The sequence below is a fragment of the Apodemus sylvaticus genome, chromosome 8 (assembly GCF_947179515.1).
Source record: "Apodemus sylvaticus chromosome 8, mApoSyl1.1, whole genome shotgun sequence".
Lineage (NCBI taxonomy): Eukaryota > Metazoa > Chordata > Mammalia > Rodentia > Muridae > Apodemus > Apodemus sylvaticus.
Window position 1 is genome coordinate 112,602,617 of NC_067479.1, and position 25,176 is coordinate 112,627,792.

The window sequence follows — 25,176 nt, forward strand, 5'->3', positions numbered from 1 at the left end:
ATACCATTTGAAATGTAAATAAAGCAAATATCTAATAAAAAAGAAAAAATACAGTTAACATCCCTAAGATCCTGAAGACATGTGATCTTTCATTTCTCTCATGGTTCATGTGGTAGGAGTCATACATTATGAAATATGCTTTGGCTGTGGATGCTTCAGTCCTACTTAGAAGAAGGAACAAAATAATCATGGGAGGTAGAGGCTTGACTTGGGAGGGAAAGAGGAGGGCAAGGGAAAAGGGGACAGGAATACAAGAGTCTCCCAGGACCCAACATGGATGACATTAGCTGAAATACCAAATAAAGGGGAGAGAGAACCTCTAGACACCATATCCAGAGATTAGGCATGGCCCCCAGTTGAGGGATAAGACCACACACCCATCTCAAAAATATTAACCCAGAATTGCTCTTGTCTAAAGGAAATACAGGGACAAAGTGTGGAGCAGAGACTGAAGAAAAGGCCATCCAGAGACTGCCCCACCCAGGATCCATCCCATACACAGACACCAAACCCAGACACTATTACTGATGCCAAGAAGAGCTTGCTGACAGGAGCCTGATTTTTTGTCTCCTGAGAGGCTCTGCCAGAGCCTGACCAATATAGATGCAGATGCTTGCACCCAACCATCAGACTGAGCATGGGGACTCCAATGCAAGAGTTAGTGGAAGGAATGAAGGAGCTGAAGAAGTTTGAAACTCCATAGGAAGAACAACAATATCAAACAACCAGAACACCCAGAGCGCCCAGGGACTAAACCACCAACCAAAGAATACACATGGAGAGACCCATGGCTCCAGTTGGGTATGTGTCAGAGAATTGCTTTATCTAGCATCAGTGGGAGTGGAGGCCCATGGTCCTATGAAGACTCAATGCCCCAGCATAGGAGAATGCTAGGTGGAATTGGGTGGGTGGGTAGGGAAGCACCCTCATAGAAGCAGGGCGGGGGGGGGGGGGAAGGGATAGGGGGATTGCAAAGGAGAAACTGGGAAGGTAGAAAATATTTGAAATGTAAATAAATAAAATAACCAATAAAAAATATACTTTGGGAACTGTTATTGGTCTAAGAAACAAGATTTAGAGGCCTGGAGAGATGGTTCAGCAGTTAAGAACACTGACTGCTCTTCCAGAGGTCCTGAATTCAAATCCCAGCAACCATATTGTGGCTCACAACCATCTCTAATGGGATCTGATGCCCTCTTCTGATGTTTCTGAAGACAGCTACAGTGTACTTATAATAAATAAATAAATAAATAAATAAATAAATAAATAAATAAATAAATAAATAAATCTTTTTTTTAAAAGGCAGGTGGGCATGGATTTGAATTAATTCTACAACTTTCTGTTTTAAGCAAATGCCCTTGACTATAAATTAAAGACATGGTGCTTTTGTTATTGATTCATTAGGTTATAGCATAGAAAATGATAGTGTCTCTTTTAATGGTACCATGGGGATTAGATCATATAAATACATGCCTATCATGATAGTTATTAATGTCATCATCATTATTGGTAAGGCCTCAGAAGAGTGGCAAGCTCTTCTCCACATAAGAGACAATTTATCTCTGAGTCAATATAAAGGTTCAAACAAATGAAGGGAGCTATACAGCCATAGTATTAAAATAACACATCTGGTCTAATCTAGTGTGTCAGAGGATGTGTGTAGGAGTGTGTCTAAATAGAAGTTTCCACAGTCTATGTCACGACTAAAATGTCAGTCCATGTTTGGCAAAATTCACAAAGAACATTACATAGGCCTTCCAAATGGGTCCCTGAAACCAATTCTCTTCTGAGAAAAATATAGGGCCAGGACCAGACGTGTTTAATCTGTATGAGCAAGCTACTGGAGTCCATCATTTGAAATGAGTTACTGGTGTTAATTGGCTAGTAAGACATTTAGATTGCATGTTAGAGTCACAACTAAAACCTATTGGACTGTCACATATTTTCCATACTAAAATGTTAATGTTGTGGGTGAGCTATCATGAAGAACCCCAAGGAAGCAATTGCTGTGTGCTATCTGATTTCTGTGTGGCACAGTTGCTAGGTACTGGATTTAATACTATAATCTGGAATGTGTTCATTTGGAGCAATATGCATGATTAGGCTGGTTAATTGCATGTTGCAACGGAAACTGTGACCTTTCCAGTCCCATCCTGGAGGTGGCATTGTGCTTGGGAGGAGGAAGAGACAAATGTACATGGGGGAATCTTAACAACAACTATAGTATTCCATTGTAATTTAAAAGCCATGGGACACTATCCCAGATGTGAGTGGCCATCTACTGCATAAATACAATTTTGTAAGACTCAACTGCCTTGGAGAAGAATCCAGACACTGGCAAATATCAAGACTACAGTACCAGCATGAACAGGCCTCTTGGTTTTTTTTAATCAGTTTGGAAAAGTGATACATTACATTTTTAAAACATATTATTCTTGTCTATAGACCCATTAGTCAAAAACATCTTGGCTTAGTGTCATAATCTTTTCATATGGCTTCAAAAATCAAAACAGTATCATAAATCCTGCCATTTACAAAATGTTTCACATTTTTAAACTACTTTCACATTCTTTGTGGTGTTTGATTATAATGGAGAGCCATACAAGAGAAGGTAAAACAGTCATGTGGCATTTCCACAATTCCATAGTTGAAATAGCAAAGGAGATGGAAAAATAATTTCCATCAGATACATCAGACCGTAACCTGAAGCCTTTTGATTCCAAGTTTCCTTCCACTCTAGGATATTATGAGGCCTGAGGACAAGACCTAACGTTTTGAACTACACATTAATCTTGGAATGCTAGATTTGTTTCTTTACCATATAGGCAGCAGCCAAGATCCCTAAAAGATAAAATCAAATTAAATATCTCAACATCTTTTCTTTAAAAGTACCTTATGGGTAGGCTGTCTGCCTACACAGAACTGGATGCACTAGAATGGAAACAATTACCTAGAAATTCAATTCAATTTTAAATTCAATCATTTTCACCTGAAATATCCTGATAATTAAAGCAAAGGAACATTTTGGATTTAATTGGAGAGTATAAATAACTTGTTTGTTTTATGACTTTATATTTAAGTGTAATCACATATAAACTATCAAGCATTGGTATTCTTTATTCCAAAAGACAAATTACCTCCAACACAGTACCCTCTGGGTCCTTGGCCTCTGCTCTGTAAATGATGGTGCCTCGAGTAGTGTCCTCTGTGATGTAAATCTCAGTAACTGCCCAAAAAAAGTACAATAGATGTGAGTCCATGGGTCGCACCAATACCAACCCAAAGCCCTTCATCCAGTTATGTGTGATTAAAGCATAAGAGGGGGTGGAGATGAACAAAATATGTCATGTACAAGTATGACATCTCATAATGAAACCCATTATTATATATAATTAATACATTATAATAAATGTCTTAAAGAACTGTACTTACTCAGTACAGATGCTTTATGCAGTGATTTCAGTGCCACTAGTAGTAGCAATAATGATGATAGGCAACATTGCTATCATCTTCATCAGACATCCATACAGGAAGGAGATTTTTCATTTTAAATAACGGCCTTAGTAAACAATTTTTATACTTACAGATAGCTAAGCACTTAACAGCATTGATGGTTTTTAATCATTCTGGTTCTACTGAGATTCAAAAATTACTAACAAGTCCAAGGTTAGAGAGCCACCACATGAACATTGTTTCAATGTTTTCTCCTTAAGTTTTCCTTAGTACCATATATGTTGAGAGTATGCTAGGAGCTACAACCATGGGCTCACACATGTTAAGAACATGTTTTATAACTGAGCCACATGCCCAGCTGCATGTTTTAAGACACTGATAGTAACTGCAAGCTTCAAACTTACCAGTCTTTGGTGGGAATTAATGAAGCTGGGAAATATAAGACCCTTGAACTCAGAAGGGAACACCATATGCATTGCTTCCCCCATTTTGTGAAGAAAGTGGTACTTCTGGGCACCAAAGTGGTCTTCAAGGCCTAGTTAGTCTACATCCATACAATCCTACATTTTAACACACAACCCTTGTGGATTTATCCACAAGCAGTCTGACAGCTGACTTACTGTTTGAGAAGTGGAAAGAGAATGATTTGACCTTGTATCTAAGCAAGGCTTCATCATATGTTTAAGGAAGAGAAAGAAAAGACATTAATATCTGTGGTGCACTGGTTGTGTGCACATATTATTTGGCACTTCTAAACACTGCATGCATTGTGCTATATAGTTTTATGTTGAAGAGGGAACCTCAATTGAGAAAATGCCTCCATAAGTGCTGATGTAGGGAATTTTCTTAATTAGTGATTGATGGGGGAGGACCCAGACCATTGTGCATAGGTCCATCCCTGTGCTGGTGTTCTAGTTTCTATAAGAAAGGAGGATGTGCAAGCCATTGGGAACAAGCCAGTAAGTAGCAACCCTCCATGGTCTCTGCATCAGCTCCTGCCTTCAGCTTCCTGCCCTGCTTGAGATCTTGTCCAGGCTTCCTTCAATGATAAACTACAACACAGAAGGATAAGCCAAATAAATTCTTTCCTCCCCAACTTGCTTCTTGGTCCTAGTGTTTTATCACGGCAATAGTAACCCTAACTAAGACATGCATCAAGGTAAGACTGACATCTCAGTTGAATCGGTGATTTTCTTAGTCACTTTCTTTTTGCTATGACTAAATTCCTGACAACAAGCTACATAAGAAGGATGAATTTGCTTGAGCCGATCATTTGATGGGACATAGTCTATTACAAAAAAAAAAGAAGGATGGGGGCAGGAGGCTCCACAGCAGCAGACATGTGCAGAAACAACACTTCACCTCCTCACTTCTCCTTTAACAGGAAACAGAGAGTGGCTGGGAAGTAAGCCTTAAGGCCCACCCTCAAGTGTTCTGCCCCCTCCAGCAAGGCTCCACCTCCCAAAGGTCCTGTGTGACCTCCAAAACCAGTGCCACCAGCTGGGGATGATTGCTGAAGCACATGAATCTGTGGGAGAGTTCCCATCTGACACATGGCAATGAAGGGACTGAGGGTCACACAAAACAAGTAACTCAGTCAAATCATAGAATAAGAAAAAGAGTCAAGAGTGAGGCAAAAAGCCACTTCCAAGGTGGGAGAAAGAACAAATGATACCTCACCACAGGTCTCAGGAAGCCTCTAGTTTAACAACTAGACACATTTAAGAGATTGATTTTAGTACACTGTAATGAAACAGATACATGGATCATTTTCAATACTGAGAAAATTACTTCAGTCTATTTTCTGTGCAGTGGGACTAAGGGAATAAAAGAACTTCCCCTCCAGGGCTGTGAATGTTAAGCAATCCACTTAAAGATTTTAGGATGATACCTAGACATAGTCAGAACCCAATACATATCACCATGTGTGTGTGCATGTATGTGTGCATGTGCGTGTCTGTGTGTGTGTGTGTGTGTGTGTGTGTGTGTGTGTGTGTGTGTGCAGAGCCATGCATGTGCCATAACATGTATGGCATTCCAGGGACAACTTTCAGGAGTTAGTTCTCTACTTTTACTATGGTTCCCAGGGGTCACACTCTGGTCATCCATCAGGCTTGCTTTACAAATCCATTTAGCTGCTGAGCCATTACACCAGCCCAAGTGTTGTTAAATATCATTCTCCTTTAACCTTGGTACCAGTGCACCATGAATACATATAAGACATAGGGTATAGGACCTGCATCTGCGTCCTTAGGCCTTCCTTTCTCCCAAAACAGACCCTCAGTACCTTGATTTTTCTGGGCAAGTGACCCAATGAAAACAGGAGGCTCGTTCACATCTTCAATCTGGACAAAAATGGTCTGAGATGCTGTTGCCCCGTGGTTGTCTTTGGCATAGATTGTCAAGGAATAGAGTGCTACCACCTCAAAGTCCAGCTTGGGTACTCCAGTGATAATTAACTAAAATGTTAAAAAGGGCACAATGATGGAGGGTCAGATGGTTGCCTTCATATTCATAGCAAAGAAGAAAGGACAAAAATATATATATAAAGCCCTAAATAAAACAAAGCATTCCCTTTTTATTGTATAATAGTAAAAGTGGGCCTTCACTTACAGGTATGTTTTCATGCTATGATATTATCTCATGATCAAACTTTTAGTACTGGGATTAAAGGTATGTACTTCCACATTTAGTGAGGATATAATTTTAATAATGTGGCCTCACTTATTGTGTCTTCAGTATTTATAACCTGGCTGAGTATTGACTTATGAACATGTTTATTATAGACAAATACTAGGTATCAACTATTTATTATGGCCTACATGGAACTTGACATGCATTATCTCACAGAATCATTTTGTCAGCCCAAGAGACAATATTACTAAGTGAGGTAATATTGTTACCGTTCATCTCATTTTGCAGGAAACAGAACACAAACACGGAAAAGTAAGCAATTACCTAGGCTCATAGTGCTCATAAGCAGAGGAGGCACAGAGCAAAAGCAGGCTTGTCAGTTCACTGCATGATCATAAATGCAGCAGCTACAGAGTGTCAGCAGAATTTTGCTAGCTGAGCTTATAGTAGAAGCTGAACAGAGAACAAATACAAGACAGTGTTGTATACCAAATTCACAATGGATGCAAATTTGAAGAGTTGGAAATCCCATGGCTTGGTATGAATATCCCAGGTCCTATTAAATACCTCCCTGGTCCCTCTAGAATATGTGTTCCTGTTTCTTTTCTGCCATACTCTGCAGTTTCCATGTTTGCCATTTGACTTTGCAGTGCCTATGGCTTGGACATGTGACTATCTTCAGCCAATAGCCTGTGAGTAGATTTAAGTCTTTAAATGTACACAGGGGGTCAAGCTTGTCCTCTGGCTCTCTTTTTGTTCTGATGGAATATGCTTCTGCTAGTCGCTGCTTTTAGAGGTTTAAGGGACACAAGTGATAACCACAGACTAAAGCCAAACCAGTCTAGGGCTGTTCAACTGTGTTGCCCTGAAGAAGTTATTGCACTGAGTTGAGTCCACTTTTACATCCCAGGGAGTCAATGCAGAAAGACCAGGTGAATGTCAAGCAGGCAGTAGTAGCTTTGCAGTATATTTGAGCAATTCGGATCTTAGGGAACCCAAATCTCTTATCATGAGCAATATGCCTGTGTGAACTTCTCCAAGTAAGAGAATTAGCGAATAAGCAGCTCTTTCCAATAAATCTCCCATATTCCACAAGCTCTCTCTTATCTCCTCTGCAATCAGATTTCTCACCACACTCCCTTTTCAGAGGATATGGTCCTTTCTCCTTTTCAGGATCCTTCTTTCTACAGGGCCTTTGCACATGACCTGGGATGTTTTCTCCTTCTTTTATTTAATTCCTGACCAATCTGCAGACTGCTTTTCACATAAAGTTACTTTAGAGAACCCTTAATAGATCATATGCCTTTGTTTGCTGGGAGCTTCATGACCCAGAGAGGGTATTGGTGAGTCACAGAGTAGGATTCTGGTGGTGGCTTTAAAGTCTGAAGATCTCAGGGCTTTCTAGGCCTAACTGTACTAAAATGCTGATGGTAACTTCTAAAAAGCCCTAAAAACTTTCTTGCTCTTTCTGAGGGTAAAAGACTGCTGGCTTAGGTGATTAACAATTTAGCCTAACAGCAGAGGATTAAGCAACATGGCCTTTGTTCTATCTCAGCAGGAACTTCAGGGCTCTAACTTTCAACCTGCTAGTCAGAAGTCACAGGAAGAAAAAAAGGACATTTAGAGAAGTGATTATAGAGTTTATTACTAAGTCGTAAAAAGTTTCCAATGAAAGATATCTAAGGGGGAAAGCAGAAAGATCCTAAATAGGAAAAAGGAAAAAAAATCTAGTAAGGGAAAAATTCTTCTAAGAGAAAAAAAATTCTTCTAGGCAGGGGAAAAGGAAAAATCTTTTCTATCTGCTCTATCTTCCTCTCCTCTTCTTGTCCTCAGTACTTATACATCTTTCAGAATACATGACCACATGTTACAAAGTTCATCATAAGTTCACACAAAAAATCAAATCATAAATTGAAATAGAAGTTTACAACAGAGAATGTTTACATGCATATCTATTAGGTACAATTGTCCGGCTAAACATCTATCACCTGTCTCAGCTCCACATGTTCAGTGAAGGTTTAAAAACTATAACTAAGTTGTTACTGAAGTTTTGTATAGATAAACCCAGTCAGTATTTTATCTTCTGTCCTAGCACTATAATAAATTGTTAGTTCCCTTTTTATGACCTTTGGTTGTTTTACAACCTCTTGGAATGTGCTCTGAGTAAAAGAAAGTCTGGTTACTATCTAAGAGCAATTAACTGGTGACACTTCTTTAGAGACTGGCAGAGTTCTCATTGCAGTTTTGACTATCAAAAAAGAACCTAGTAGCAGTCCCACTATAAAAGAGCTCAATAATCACAGATATAACTTTAGGAATTCTTATAGGATCATCATTAAGACTTAAGAAGTCATCTAGATAGATAGATAGATAGATAGATAGATAGATAGATAATCACTACTAGACAGTACATCTTCATGGGTCTGCAGAGATCTGCTCTAAAGAGGTGGGCTATTGTTATATATGTTTAATAATGACAGGAAATGCATATTAATAGCAGAAATCTTTCCTAAAATAAATCCCTTATAGCCTTGATTCATAAGGGTGAACCTGTCATGGATTAAATAATTATCTGAAGCAGGCCATTTCAGGATGATCACCTACTAATTTGCTTGTCCCATTATGCCTCTGACACCCACCTATCTGAGAACTTGCATTTCCTTGCTCAGATAATATTTACAAATTTTTTCTGTATGTATTTACTTAATTAACAAGTATTCCCACATGCAAGTAAATGCATTGAAAATGAGGCATTACCTTACATCTGATGAGACCCTCAATAAATACCTGTAAAATAGGTGTTCTTTGTTATTCTTAAGGAATTTGAAAATGTCTGACATACTATAAAGTCCCAAAGAATGAAATGTTAAATTAATTAAAAGCATGCAAAAAGGCCAGGCGTGTTAGTGGATGCCTATGATCCCTGCACTTATAAAGCCAAGAAAAGAGATCAGAAGTTCAAGGCCAACCTGAACTACATAAAACAAACAGCACACACACACACACACACACCTAAACAAGCAATAAAGTGTAAGACAGAAGATAGTCTCATTTAGATCTCTTGAGTTATGCTAATACTATCTGCCTCCATACTTACATCCCACAGGTGCGAGAATCTGTGGGACAGCACAAAAGGATGCACTGTGGGGCTGGCATTGAGGATGACAGGATCTCCGACCAGAGAAGTGTGAGGTGCGAGAGACATGGTGACCATGGCAGCCCGTGTATTATCAGAAGCATTTTCTAGGAGGGGGCCAGCATTCTCCACAACAAAATTTGGAGCAGCTTGAACACCTTAGTGAAAACACAAAACTAGACTTTAGATTTCTACAAGGCTTCCCAACCCCTTTCATATGTGAAACCCCAGAGGAAAAGCACAGTACCCACTTAGTACCATTTTTCTTGGAATTCTGAATAGTAAAATGAGTTAGCTGGGTAGGATTGTTGAGGGTCTGGGACCTTTTGCTATAGGCGAGCTTGCAACAACTACTCTCAGTTTGTTTTTCACTGAAGAAAGTTAAAGGTACAGAAATGGCTTTATGTGACACAGCCATGCAATGGCAGAGCTAGAATTTTAACCCCGAATTTTTTAGATTCATATACAATGCTCTTAAATGACTGAAACTATTGTATGAATCAGAGTAAAAGAGTTGGAAAACTAAAGTTCTCAGAATTTCAAATTTGGGAGATGTACCTGTCTCCAAAGTGACAGCTGTGACTCTGAAGGTGATGGAGGGAAACTGATCAAGGGGATACTTTTGAATCTCACACATACATTAACTCAGGTTCCTGTCTTTCCTCTTACTAGCCATACAAACAAAAGGCAAGCTACCCATGCTTTCTAAAGCTGGAAAGCAACTGCTGTCATTCCAAAAGAAATATCTTTGTCTGAACCTCATGGGCATCTGATCACTATTACTTAAGAGAGAAGCTATATAGATCATTGGCCATCGTTCCCAATATATATTTCCCAGTCATAGTCACAGCAGTTGTAGATTTCATCTTACAACTCACTATATATTTTCTTAGACATTGTGTGAAAGGCTGATAGAAATGGCTTTCCAAGTGACATTGTTTTCTATGAATATTATCTACCCTGCAGTGTTGAGAAATTAACACTCACAATGCATTCAGAGCAAAGAGACACTACACACCTCACTAACTGGTCTTCCTTGTTCTTCCTTTTCCTTCTTTCTTTGTTTTCTTTCCTTAATTTCAACTGACTTTTTTCTTTAGCTAAGGCAGAGTCTGGCTAGAATCTCAAAACTTCTTGGAAAATAACAAGATTAAGTTGGCACCCCAAAAACAAAACCCTTTGCCCTTCACTCTTGGCATTACCATTTCAGGCTCATCTCCTGAAGACCTCAAGGAGCCACACCTCACAGGTGGCACTACCCACCTTCCCGCCCAGATAGGCCCATGCCACCAGCAGAGAACTCCATCGATCTGTGTACCTCATACAGCTGGCTGCATCATGCATTCAGTACCAGCCCCTACCACCAGAAGACCACTGGGAGCCATGCACCTCATACAAGTGACACAGTCCACCTGCAATCATTTCATAGGAAGCCTAGCTACCCGAGGAGCTACAGCTCTCCCAAAGTCCTCCTGACTACACACCTAACTTCCCTATGTTCCCTATGTGTGCTGTCAGCACCCTTTGTGTTGAATAGAGCTCATTCCACACAGAGCAGCTAGATTTAGTGAACCATGTCAGAAGGCAGCAGAGAAGACTAGCAAGGAATGTGCTGCCCTTTGAATGCTGGTCAGGCAGAGAATAGAGGACTCTCAAAAGACTAGGAAGAGAACCTAGAATTTTCAGCACACGTTTCACATAAGAAAGCAAGATTTCAAACCCTCAGAAGTCTGGAACATGGTCATGTCTACCTGTAAAGGAGAAAGATGAGCAAAAGAAACACAACTAACACACTATTCCAGATACACAAGTCCTACCACAGAAACAAAAGTAAACAAGAATCATGACAGTATGTCACCCACAAAAGTTACTAATTTCATAGTAATAAATCCAATTAAAAATGGCCTGGGGGATCTTACAAAGAATAATGGTAACTATGAGCAAATAATGCCAAGGACATCCCAAAAAAGTAAAAGAACTAGGCTTATCCCCATGTAGCTTCAAATGAATGAGACTCAAAGTATGATTTATTTATTAGGCTCTATCCAATTATTGGGGGGATTGCCCCTAATCTAATTCTCTAACACTAGACTGGCTACTTCCTGTGTTGTTCTCCTTAAATACTTGCTGTTTGAGAGTCTTCCCGGTTATTTCTGCTTCAGTAGTCTAGTGTTCTGGGGAGGTATTTCACTCTGGACCATGCTGCTGGTCCATCATAACTAATGGAGACATCCTATCTTCTTCTCTTCCTCTGTGCTCCTTCTCTTTCTCCTATTTTCCTTCTCCAACTGTCCCTGCCTGTGACTCCCACACACATACTGCATAACTCAAAACTCTATCTCTCTATTCTCCCCTGTAATTAATTGTAGCCATTTTATTTAACCAATGGTTTTAAATTAGGGAGTAAGGTTTTCAAAACAAAGGCTGATGTACATGGAAATTTGCTCATCTTAGAGCAACCAGATCTTGGGGTAGAGAATTTAGCATTTGAATACACAGCAGCATCAGACCAACCCCCAACAAAGAGCTGAATTAAATAAGGGAATCAACCCAAGATATGAAACTTAAATTCAAAACAGAGAATTGCCAAAGAAAGGCCAAACTGAAATGATGGTGGAAATTAAAACCTCAGTCAGCCAAATTAAAAACTCCCCAACAGACCAACTCATGTCAGAAACAGAAAGTGGGCTACAAGAAAACATAGAAGAATTGAGTCACAAAGTAAAAATCAATGACAATTTCTGAATAAATATATGAACACACATGGAAGAGCTTGGGTACATCATGAAAAGGCCTAAATTTATATTTTCAAGATAGGAGAAAAATACAATAGCAAACGCATAGAGGATATTTTTAATACAATCATAGAAGAAGCTTTCCCAAACCTAGAACTACCAATGATATCATAAATTAAATGGACCTAATAGATATCTATAAAACATTCTACTCAAACATTAAAGAATACATCTCTTCTCAGCATCCCATGAAACGTTTTCCAAAATCAACCACAAAACAAGTCTCAACAAATAGAGAAAAACTGAGATAACATTCAGTATTGTATATGATCACATTGAACAAAACTATATCAACAACAATAGAATAGACAGAAAGTGCACAGACGAAACAACACACTACTGAATGATAACTGAGTCAGAGAATGAAAAAAAGGAAATTTTAAAAGTTACTAGATCTTTTTGTGGCTTTGGTATCAGCGTAATTGTGGCTTCGTAGAAGGAATTGGGTAGTGTTCCTTCTGTTTCTATTTTGTGGAATAGTTTGAAGAGTATTGGTGTTAACTCTTCTTTGAAGGTCTGGTAGAATTGTGCACTGAAGCCATCTGGTCCTTTGCTTTTTTTGGTTGGAAGACTTTCTATGACTCCTTCTATTTCTTTAGGCATTATGGGACTGTTTAGATGGTCTAGTTGGTCCTGATTTAATTTTGGTATTTGGTATCTGTCAAGGAAATTGTCCATTTCCTCCAGATTCTCCAGTTGTGTTGAGTACAGGCTCTTGTAATAGGATCTGATGATTTTTAGGATTTCCTCAGTTTCCGTTGTTATATCTCCCTTTTCATTTCTAAGTTTGTTAATTTGGATACTTTCTCTGTGCCCTTTGGTCAGTCTGGCTAAGGGTTTATCTATCTTGTTGATTTTCTCAAAGAACCAGCTCCTGGTTTTGTTAAAATTCTTGCCAACCGAATCCAAGAACACATCAAAACGATCATCCACCATGATCAAGTAGGCTTTATCCTGGGAATGCAGGGTTGGTTCAATATATGGAAATCCATCAATACAATCCACTACATAAACAAACTCAAAGAACAAAACCACATGGTCATTTCATTGGATGCTGAAAAAGCATTTGACAAAATTCAGCATCCCTTCATGCTTAAAGTCTTGGAGAGAACAGGAATTCAAGGCCCATACCTAAACATAGTAAAAGCAATATACAGCAAACCGGTAGCCAGCATCAAACTAAATGGAGAGAAACTTGAAGCAATCCCACTGAAATCAGGGACCAGACAAGGCTGCCCCCTTTCTCCTTATCTTTTCAATATTGTACTTGAGGTACTAGCGCGGGCAATTCGACAACATAAGGAGGTCAAAGGGATACAAATTGGAAAGGAAGAAGTCAAACTATCATTATTTGCAGATGACATGATCGTCTACCTAAGTGGCCCAAAGAACTCCACTAGAGAGCTCCTACAGCTGATAAACAACTTCAGCAAAGTGGCAGGTTATAAAATCAACTCAAGCAAATCAGTGGCCTTCCTATACTCAAAGGATAAGCAGGCTGAGAAAGAAATTAGGGAAATGACCCCCTTCACAATAGCCTCAAACAGTATAAAGTATCTTGGGGTGACTCTTACCAAACATGTGAAAGATCTGTATGACAAGAACTTCAAGACTCTGAAGAAGGAAATGGAAGAAGACCTCAAAAAATGGGAAAACCTCCCATGCTCATGGATCGGTAGAATCAATATAGTTAAAATGGCCATTCTGCCTAAAGCACTATACAGATTCAATGCAATACCCATCAAAATCCCAACTCAATTCTTCACAGAGTTAGAAAGAGCAATTATCAAATTCATCTGGAACAACAAAAAACCCAGGATAGCTAAAACTATTCTCAGCAACAAAAGAAAATCTGGGGGAATCAGTATCCCTGACCACAAGCAATACTACAGAGCAATAGTGTTAAAAACTGCATGGTATTGGTACAGTGACAGACAGGAGGATCAATGGAACAGGATTGAAGATCCAGAAATGAACCCACACACCTATGGCCACTTGATCCTCGACAAAGAGGCTGAAAACATCCAATGGAAAAAAGATAGCCTTTTCAACAAATGGTGCTGGTTCAACTGGAGGTCAGCATGCAGAAGAATGAGAATTGATCCATCCTTGTCTCCTTGTACTAAGCTCAAATCCAAATGGATCAAGGACCTCCACATAAAGCCAGACACTCTGAAGCTAATAGAAAAGAAACTGGGGAAGACCCTTGAGGACATCGGTACAGGGAGAAAGTTTCTGAACAGAACACCAATAGCGTATGCTCTAAGAGCAAGAATTGACAAATGGGACCTCATAAAATTACAAAGTTTCTGTAAGGCAAAGGACACCATCAAGAGGACAAATCGTCAACCAACAAATTGGGAAAAGATCTTCACCAATCCTACATCAGATAGAGGGCTAATATCCAATATATATAAAGAACTCAAGAAGTTAGACTCCAGAAAACCAAACAACCCTATTAAAAAATGGGGTACAGAGTTAAACAAAGAATTCTCACCTGAAGAACTTCGGATGGCGGAGAAGCATCTTAAAAAATGCTCAACCTCATTAGTCATTAGGGAAATGCAAATCAAAACAACCCTAAGATTTCATCTTACACCAGTCAGAATGGCTAAGATTAAAAATTCAGGAGACAGCAGGTGTTGGAGAGGGTGTGGAGAAAGAGGAACACTCCTCCACTGCTGGTGGGGTTGCAAATTGGTACAACCACTCTGGAAATCAGTCTGGCGGTTCCTCAGAAAACTGGGCACCTCACTTCCAGAAGATCCTGCTATACCACTCCTGGGCATATACCCAGAAGACTCCCCACCATGTAATAAGGATACATGTTCTACTATGTTCATAGCAGCCCTATTTATAATTGCCAGATGCTGGAAAGAACCCAGGTATCCCTCAACAGAAGAGTGGATGCAAAAAATGTGGTATATCTACACAATGGAGTACTATTCAGCCATTAGAAACAATGAATTCATGAAATTCTTAGGCAAATGGATGGAGCTAGAGAATATCATACTAAGTGAGGTAACCCAGACTCAAAAGGTGAATCATGGTATGCACTCACTAATAAGTGGATATTAACCTAGAAAACTGGAATACCCAAAACATAATCCACACATCAAATGAGGTACAAGAAGAAAGGAGGAGTGTCCCCTGGTTCTGGAAAGACTCAGTGAAACAGTATTCAGCAAAACCAGAACGGGGAAGTGGGAAGGGGTGGATGGGAGGACAGGGGAAGAGAAGGGGTCTTACGGGACTTTCGGGGAGTGGAGGGGCTAGAAAAGGGGAAATCATTTGAAATGTAAATAAATTATATCGAATAAAAAAAAAAAGAAAGAAATGCTCAGCATCACTAGCCATTAGGGAAATGCAAATCAAAACAACCCAGAGATTTCACCTCATACCAGTCAGAATGGCTAAGGTTAAAAACTCAGGAGTCAGCAGATGTTGGCAAGGATGAGGAGAAAGAGGAACACTCCTTCACTGCTGGTGGGATTGTAAGATGGTACAACCACTATGGAAATCAGTCTGGCAGTTCCTAAAAAAACTGGGCATGACACTTCCGGAGGACCCTGCTACACCTCTCCTTGGCATATAACCAGAGGATTTCCCAGCATGCAATAAGGACACATGCTCCTCTATGTTCATAGCAGCCTTATTTATAATAGCCAGAAGCTGGAAAGAACCCAGATGTCCCTCAATGGAGGAATGGATACAGAAAATGTGATATATTTACACAATGGAGTACTATTCAGAAATTAAAAACAATGAATTCATGAATTTTTTAGGCAAATGGATGGAACTGGAAAATATCATCCTAAGGGAGGTAACACAATCATAAAAGAATACCCATGAAATGCAATCATTGATAAGTGGATATTAATTAGCCCTGAAGCTCTGAATACTGAAGATTCAATTAGCATATCAAATGATTCCCAAGAAGAAAGAAGAAGAGGGCCCTAATCCTGGAAAGGCTTGATCCAGCATTGTAGGGGATTACCAGGACAGAGAAAAGGGAGGGGGGAAGGTCGGAGAATGGATGGAAAGAAGAGGACTTAAAGGACATATGGGGGTGGGAGAACTGGGAAAGGGGAAAGCTTTTAGAATATAAACAAAGAATATAGAAAATAAATATATATTAAAAAAAGTTACTAGAATGGAATGAAACATATGGAAATCTGTGATATGAAGCAATGAAGCAATGAAGGCATCGTAAGAAGAAAGTTTACTGAATCATGTGAATACATAAAAAATTAAACACATCAAATTGATTGTTTAATGATGCACCTGAAAGCATTGTTTAAAAGAACCCAAAAATATATACATATATACATATATGTATATATAACTAATATGTACATACATAGTATATGTATATACTACAACTTATATATGTACATATATATTATATGTATATTGCTTATAGTTGGATGATGTTTAACTGTTGGCTCTATCTACTTGGATGCCATGGGTCTACTTAAATTATTTACTTCATCTTGATTTCACAGGGGTAGGTCATATACATCTAGAAAGTTATCCATTTCTTTTAGAAATGTTTAATTTCTAAAAATTAGAAATTAATTTTTAGAAAGTTTATTTTTAGAATTAATTTTTAGAAATTAATTTTTAGAAAGTTTAGAAAGTTATCCATTTCTTTTAGTAAGTTTAATAGAGTATAGATTTAAAAAGTATATCCTTTATATTTTCTGAATTTTCTCCAGTGTTATAATGTTTCCCTTTTCATCTCTAGTTTTATTAATTTGTGTCTTCTCCTTTTGATTAAATTTGACTAAAGTTTTGTTAATCTTGGTAATATTTCTAAAGAACAAATTTCACTTTCCACCTCTATTTCATTCATTTTAACATGAATTTTGATTATCTCTTCTAATATAAGATTTATGCCATGTCAAAGCATTTCTACTAAAAGCAGTAATCCTATAGGGATGTTCACACTTCCCACTCCTGTTCAAGATAGGAATTGAAGTCTGAGCGAGACCTAAAACAGGGTAAGAGATTAAGTGGAAACAAATAGGAAAAGCAGTCAGAGTTCCTCACTTACAGATGAGCTTATAAGGAAACAGATTTACCACTTCAGTTTAGTTGGTCCATTGTTTGATGCTGAGGTAAACCAGGTGTTAGGGTACTTAGGAATTCCATCTCCCATCCGTTCTCCATTCCCATGCCAGCTTACTAAGACTTACTGGAAAGACGGATCATTCAGGTAAGAGGCATTGGGCAGATGTGTGCAAACATAGTGCATAATATACTGTTATGACACAATGAACCTTGACATTGTGATTAAGCAGAAGGAAGAAGCTGTCTTAGATTACCTGTCCCACACCATCATAAGGACTCTTAAAGTGTAAGAAGGAAGCAAAAAACACTGAAAAACACTCAAACTTTAAGAAAGAGAAGGCACAAATTCATTGTTTTTTAATAGCTGAGTAGTATCCCTCCCCTGAAAGTCCCATAAGCCATCTCCCCCTCACCCCCTTCCTCAATCAATCCTTCAGTTCCTTGGGTCCTTTCTCTAGCTCCCCCATTGGGTACACTGTGCTCAATTCAATGGCTGCCTGAGAGTCTCCCCCTCTGTATTTGTCGTGCACTAGCAGAACCTCCAGGTGACAGCTATATCCAATTCCGGTTAGCAAATACTTGTGGGCATCAAAAATAATGTCTGGGTTTTGTAACTATATATGGGATGGATCCCTGGGTGGGGTAGTATCTGGATGGTCTTTCCCTCAGTCTCTGTTCCACACTTTGTCTCTATCTCCTTCTGTGGGTATCTTGTTTCCCCCTTCTAAGGACCAGAATATCCATACTTTGTTCTTCCATCTTCTTGGGCATCATTTGATATGTGAATTATGTCTTGGGTATTCCGAGCTTCTGGGCTAATATCCACTTATGAGTGAGTGCATATCATGTGTGTTCTTTTGTGATTGGGTTATCTCACTTAAGATGATATTTTCCAGTTCCCAAAAAGAAGGAAGAACAAAGTGTGGATACTCTAGTCCTTCTTAGAAGGGGGAACATCCAGAGATTACCCCACCCAGGGATCCATCTGAAATACAGTTACAAAACCCAGACACTATTATCGATGCCCACAAGCACTTGCTGAAAGGAGTCAGATATAGCTGTCACCTGGAGGCTCTGCTAGTGCATGACAAATACAGAGGGGGGCACTCTCAGCCAGCCATTGAACTGAGCACAGGGTCCCCAGTGGGGGAGCTAGAGAAAGGACCCTAGGAGCTGAAGGGGGTTGTAGCACCATAGGAGGAGCAACAATATGAGTACTCCCAGAGCTCCTAGCGACAAAACCATCAACCAAAGTGTACACATGGAGTGACCCATGGCCACAGATACATAGGCAGCAGAGGATGGCCTTGTTGGACATCAAAAGGAGGAGAGGCCTCTGGTGCTGGAAAGGTTCACTGCAGCAGTATAAGGGAATACCAGGACAGAGAAGCAGGAGGGGGTTGACTGGGGAACAGGGGGGAGGGGAGATGGCTTATGGGACTTTCAGGGAGTGGGGAACCAAGAAAAGGGAAATCATTTGAAATGTAAATAAAGAATATATCTAATAAAAAAGAGGAAAAAAAGAAAGAGAGAGAAGTCACTGGTGGCTTTTATAACAAACAGGAGACTCTGGAGGCCTCTGAGGCTTCCCTTGCCTTTTCTGGCAGGGCTAGGAAGACACTTTAGTGAGACAAGCACTTGCTGTGCAAAAATGAAGAGTTGAGTTCTGCTCTCTAGAATCCACCTAAAGCCAGCCATTTTAGCTCCTGTCTATAATCTCGGCATTCCTAAACAGAAGCTAAAACAGAAGAATCCTAGAAGCTAGCAGTCCAACCTGCCTGGCATATGTGGCAGCAAACAGCAAAGAAACCCTGCTTCCTGTAACAAGGGAGAAGCTGTGATCCGACATCAGAGCTTATCCCCTGCCTTCCACAGGCTTACTGTGGGCAAGCACTCGTACACACAAAAAATAATAATAAAATAAGAATGTTAAATCCCACAGGGCAGACCTTGCTTTATCTGTCCATCCTCATATCTGACGCCCATGACTCGGCAACTCTGCTCAGTCTGTTCCAACCACGTTTGCCTCCCTATTTCTTACAGACCACTGAAGGCCAAAACGCACCCTTCCAGGACATCACCAGTCACTCATCTGCTTTACGCCTCTGATAAAAAGTCACCGCACCTGAGACTACCTCGGCACAAACACACACATTCCCAGACTGTGGGCACTTTCTCTTACACTCTCACATAGTGTTTGCTTTCTGCTCTCTTTCCTCCACAAACACGAGCTTCAGGAATAAGAGACAATTATTTTTCCCCCTGCTATATGCCCAGTTCCAAGAATAGTGTGTGCCCCATAGTAGGCACCCAGTTAATACGTAACTGAATGAGTAACGGAGTAAATGAAGAGATTCTTCCTTGCTAGTTATATAGATTTTATGTGACACTGAATGCATTTGAAAGCTTGTAACTGTGTGCTGTTTAATTAGGTCAGATTTCACAGTCCAGTTCTACAGGTTGGGGCATGTGGCTAGGTGCTTATTTCTGCACTTAATCATGCCTCACTGCCCATTGCACTGAGAAATTAATTGATTTAACTTATTAAAAAGTATATTTACTAACTTATATTAAAGTATATTTTGTGTCAAAAACAAAGAACTTGATTTCACAGTAAAACTGCTGTGGTAAGTAGCTTTGTTCCCATCAGACATCAGGGAATCCTGGGGGCTGTAATAAACTGAAAGTGGACTCCTACGTATCAGGGTGGCTACTCTCAACTCAAGTAGGGATATGGGTCCTATTGTTATGCAAACTTAGAAACTCGGATTTTTAAAATATCAAAATTGATGTGGAAAATATTTTATAAAACATATGTGTCGATACATATCTATGTCTGTATACCACAAGAGCACTGGGCTCAGTAGCAGTATTCCATACATTTTAAAGAAATTCTGCTAGGGTACAGAAGAGTGGCAAACGTTTATTGTCCTGGCCAAGACACTGAGGCCAGGGACTGTGGTTAGAGGGCAGTCTAAGCTATAGAATGAGACCCCCATTACAAAAATGAAAACAGACAGTCACACCTTTAATCCTTCCTGTGTGCTACAGGAAGCAGAGGTGGGTAGGCAGGTAGATTTCAGTGAGTTCAAGGCCACCCTGGCTTACTTAATAAGTTCCAGACTTACCAGGGACATGAAGTGAGGCTTGTCTTTATTTAAAGAAAGAAAGAAAGAAAGAAAGAAAGAAAGAAAGAAAGAAAGAAAGAAAGAAAGAAAGAAAGAAAGAAAGAAAGAAAGAAAGAAACAAACAAAGAAAGAAACAAAGAAAGAAACAAAGAAAGAAACAAAGAAACAAAGAAAGAAACAAAGAAACAAAGAAAGAAACAAAGAAAGAAAGAAAGAACTTGTAACTACATTGTTGAATCCTTTTTAAAGATGGTAAAGATGATTTTATTTGATCTTCAGTACATAAATATCATTTCAACATGTTAAAGTATTAGTAAGACATGATGTTACATGCTTTGTTCATGCAAAGTAGAATCTGTTACTTTAATCAATAAGAAAATATATGAAATAGAGTAAAACTTAATCACCTATATATTCTTCCCTATCTTTCCAAGTCTACCATTTCTACCTGTAATCTCCAAAATAATCCTTGCTGCCTTCTTAGCATATGAGCTATTTTGTCTTCTGACAATATTTCCCCTAGTTCTTGATATTACTAATGGGCCCACATATATTTTTTTCACTGTGCAGTTCCATAGGTAAACCTTCCACGGGTGGAAGTTTGCTGCCTGAGGTTCCAGATTTTAGATACTAGTAGAAATGGTCAATTGTCTCCCAGAGAACTTGCCCTGATGCCCATTTATAAACTGCATCTGTGAAAACATCTTGATAAGAAGGTAGAATATCAATGAGGTACAACCATGGAGCCCCTGAGTTCAAAAGAGCATCCCCATCAGACGCTCACTCTCGGGCAAGCGAAAAGGAACCCAGAGGAAGACAACCTAAGGATTGCTTCAGTAGTTCAGAGTTCAGCGTAGGAAACACTAACCTGAGGCAGCAAGCAATATGAAGAGGAAATGGGAAGGAAGCATAGTTGTTTCAAGGGCTCCGGCTGCTGCAGAAACACTGCTCCAGTTGGCTAACTTCTAAGATGTTTGCATTCTTGCTACAGAGTCACCATGTTGAGACCTGTTTCTAGGCAGCATGCACACACCTCCCTAATCTGTAAAGTGACACCTTTGCGCTGTAGAACTAAAGCTCCTTTACTTAAGCCAATGGGGGAAAAAAATCTCTGATTCAGGAGTCAGAGGGCGGTGGGGGTGGTGGATTGGAAGGGGATGGCTGGGGTAGGGGATGGAGAATCGAAGTGGGTATTTGGGGTGGGAGTGAAGGGTAGAGGGGAGGTGTTTGAAGTGGGGAGGTGGGGGGGATGGCCAGCATTAGTGGGAGCCTTTCATTTCATTAAGATTCAAAAGGATTTCATTTACTAGTGAACCCACCCTACATTGTCCTCTCCTGCTTGATGTATTCATTACACACCAGTTTAAAATCATAAGCCAGCTCACAAGATTTACAGAGGGATTTCAAGTTGCTAAGCAGAGCAGATTAGACAGGAAATGCAAAAATCAGCTGAAATTGGCCAAGAGCCATTCCATGTTATGACTTTCAAGTTGAAACCTGGAGTAGTAGAAAGACCTGCTCTAAGACTACCAATGGCAAAGACTTGGCTGCTCAGAAAGTTCACACAAAAATACCTAGAAAAAACAGCAGAGAGCTGACCTCACAGCCAACTATGGGCTGTGGATCATATTTCTATACTCAAAAAGCTTCTTACAAATGTGTGGTTCGGTAACATTTGATTGGCCCAATACTCACAGTTTGCCAGCGTTCCCACCCCTCCCTATTACACCCCATTGCTTCTCACAAATCCATTCCAGGTTCCTGCAGGGATTTGTGTTTGCAGTCTCTCATTTAGAGAATTCAATCGATTGCTATCTCTATAGGAGTCAACTGTTACTATGGTTACTGAAATAGGATTATGCAATCTCATGAGTGTTCAGCAGAAGGATATTGTTGCGAGCAAGGAAAGCTGTGTTTGAACCATGCTTTGACCTGTTGTAGATGGTTCATTGGTTTTCAGAGGGACATCTACAAATGGCCAGGAAGTGCTCACACTGGGTTAGATCCATGCCATGTGCTATGAGGGCTGTTGAAAAGAAAACAAGGTTTATGAAGAATTGTGCATTGGTACTATTGTCTTTAGCTCTGATGAATATTCCTTAGTGAAACTACTTTACTCTTGGTTTTTAGTTGTGAGCCTTACTCATTAACAGCTGGCTGTCATTATAGCCTCCAGTATCTGTGTTCTTATATTTCAACTGTTGTAACACCCTAGCTCTGTAGCCAACCCCCTCTCTGTGTCTGTCTGTCTTTATCTCTGTGTGTCTGTGTGTGTGTCTGTCTGTCTCTATCTGTCTATCACTGCCTTTCTGTCTGTCTCTGTCTCTCTGTCTCTTTCTCTTCTTTCTCTCCTCTCTCTCCTCTCCCTTTCTCTCCCCCTCTCCCTCTCTTCCTCTCTCTGTTATCTGAGTCTGTACACAATGTCTGGAGACCTCCCCATCACTCTCTGGTGCCTGAACTAGTTACCTAGTCCCCTCCCTGATGCCTTCTCCACAGGTGCTGTCTTCCCTCTCCAGTACCTCTTCTGAGCAATAATTTTTAAGACCTAAGAACACTCTTCTCCCTTGCCCCTACACTTCCATTCCTGACACACTGGTCTTTGCCACCCACAGGTGCCTAGAACACAACTATCTCCCTCTTCTTGCTTACGTGGTTATTTGTTCTTTAAATTCCTCTTCTAATTCTTAGCATAGTTTGTCCCATCTTACATGAAATGTCTCATCTCAAATGTTACCACTCTAAGAGGCCTTCCTCGGTCCCTTGATAATTTTTTCTATGGCGGCCTCTTAGTTTTATCTTAGCATCTTTCATCAGTTCCTAAAACAACTTATTTGTAAAAGCGCCTGGAGTGTGAGTTCCTACTCAGGAATTGTAAATCCTGGCAGGAATTCTAAGTAATTTCTATCCAGACTGGATACCATTGCCCAGAAAAAAATATACATGGGCCTCTTCCTTATAAGCCTGCTAACTTCCTTTCTGCTCACTCCGAAGGCCAAGCTAGGACTGCTTTAAGCTGGTTTCTAGTGCTAAGCTGGTTTGGCCCAGATGACTTCTCTAGCTTATCACGTACACACCGCTCTCATCTCCTGTGCCTGAAACATCAAGATCTTCACACAGCTATTTCCCTGCTCAGCTCTCAGGCTCCGTGACCTCAGCGTGGTCCCTCACCCTGTCTCTTTTCCTTATCACCCCTTTGTATTTTCTTCACGACATTTCCTACATTTAATTAGCTGACATTATTCTTTTCATTTTGTTTGTGTCAGGCTGTCCCATAGCAGTTTAAGATAGTTCAAGGGGATGGGGGTGGGAGGCGGAGAGATTCACTGCAGCGTCCCTGGTGACCAAAACGGTGCCTAGCAACCGTTAGGCCTTCAAATATTTGTTGAGGGCTGAAAGGCAGACTCCACCCTGGTGGGAGGTGTCATTGATTATTCATATTTTAAACACAAGAAAATTGAGGCTCTGAGGTTTTCTCCCCTTTCCTATGGTCCCAGAACTTATCAGGTATAAAACTAGGCTTTAAGTCTAGCCTGACTTCAGAACTGCTTCAGCCCTCTTTTTCCTCTGACTTTGGTTTTTTTTAAGTAGTCAGATTATATGCTTTAAGATTGTTCTGTGACCTACTGGAAGTCACAGTCACAAGGTTTCGACCTATTTCACACAGGCAGACTTGCACAGAGAGGCATACGTAAACACGAGCATACACTCACATGAATAAAAATACTTTGTCACCTGGAGTCACCTGCCTCCTGACCGTCTTGCTATGGCAGAGTCTCTACTTCGCTTGAATCTCACTATAAAGCCGTGGCACCCATAGCATTCCAGTTTGAGAGATGAGAAAATAGGCTCAATCACGTGACTGTGACAAGACCCAGGCTGCAGGTCAAGTCTGAAGCAGGAGCTCAGATGTACTGTCCTGAACACGCCATGGTAGCACCTCAATGTTACACATTTTATTCCTGCTTTTTTTTCCTAAGTGCTGAGTTTTGAACTCAGAGTCTAGAGGGTCTTAAGTGTGTGCTTAATTCTAGGTCATACTCCCAGCCTCTCGCTCCATCTAAAGTTCTTCTCCCAGACATTGAAATGTACAAAATCCCCCGTACCAAAATCATCCAGCATCACCCGAGAATGTTAGGCACGTGTGTTTATTTTGTCCCATCTCAAATGTACTGAGTTGAAAGCTGCATTTATATAAGACCTTCAGCTAAATGCTATGCACGTCGATGATATGGATGATTGATGGATACACACACAGGAAGCAGAGTCATTTATATACCTTTTTTCAGCTTTTCTGCAGAGGCTACTCAGAGGACCAGAGGCCTGAGACTATCCTATAGCCTAGTGTCTGCTGCCACCTTGTGGTAACGTTCGCACCTAGGCAGAATTTGCTCCTACCAGGTAAGTAAACGCAGAAATAATGTGCAAATGATCCAGGTACTTTTGCAGCTTCGTGCTTTAAAAGACTTCAACAGAAACTCATAGCCCTTTCAGTGACTACCGAGACAACCAAACAACAGCTGCCTCTTCTTTCGTGCCTCATGGGACAGCATTCACCTTCCTGAGAGGAGAAACAGAAAAGTCCAGATCCTAGAGCATCAGCCTCCATATAGAACTCACACACCAGTGTCTAAATGTGATTATCAATTATGCTGTGACCTTTTTATTCCGAATTTGCCTTCTCTGTGCAGTATTTCACACGGTGCCAGGGAATTTCCCACGCTTCTGTCACATGCATCATTGGCTGACTCTAAAGTAAAGCAAGGCCAGTCTCACGAACGATCGTGCAAACGCCGGGAAGAGAATGAAGGGGGAGATTCCAAATGTTTCCTGTGTGTTTTGCTCCAAACAGCCAAAAGTTAAGGCATGATCTCAATCATGGGATGATTTTGTTTAGAAGTTCTTTCCGCTCAAGAGCTAAAGAAATCCAAAGCAGTTAGCGCAGCTGAAACTGACAGCG

General features: G+C 40.2%; 1 protein-coding gene across 1 annotated transcript in view; it reads right to left on the minus strand.

The window, feature by feature from the left end:
• The window catches only part of LOC127690844 (cadherin-related family member 3-like), a 99,869-nt gene extending 89,340 nt beyond the window's left edge, over positions 1 to 10,529 (minus strand). The window contains exons 1-4 of the mRNA XM_052190330.1: positions 10,487 to 10,529; positions 9,185 to 9,381; positions 5,741 to 5,912; positions 3,138 to 3,226 (exon numbers count right to left, since the gene is read on the minus strand). Coding sequence (XP_052046290.1) covers positions 3,138 to 3,226; positions 5,741 to 5,912; positions 9,185 to 9,381; positions 10,487 to 10,529 — 501 coding nt within the window. The remainder of the gene's footprint in view (positions 1 to 3,137; positions 3,227 to 5,740; positions 5,913 to 9,184; positions 9,382 to 10,486) is intronic.
• Between the last annotated feature and the right edge of the window lie 14,647 nt (positions 10,530 to 25,176).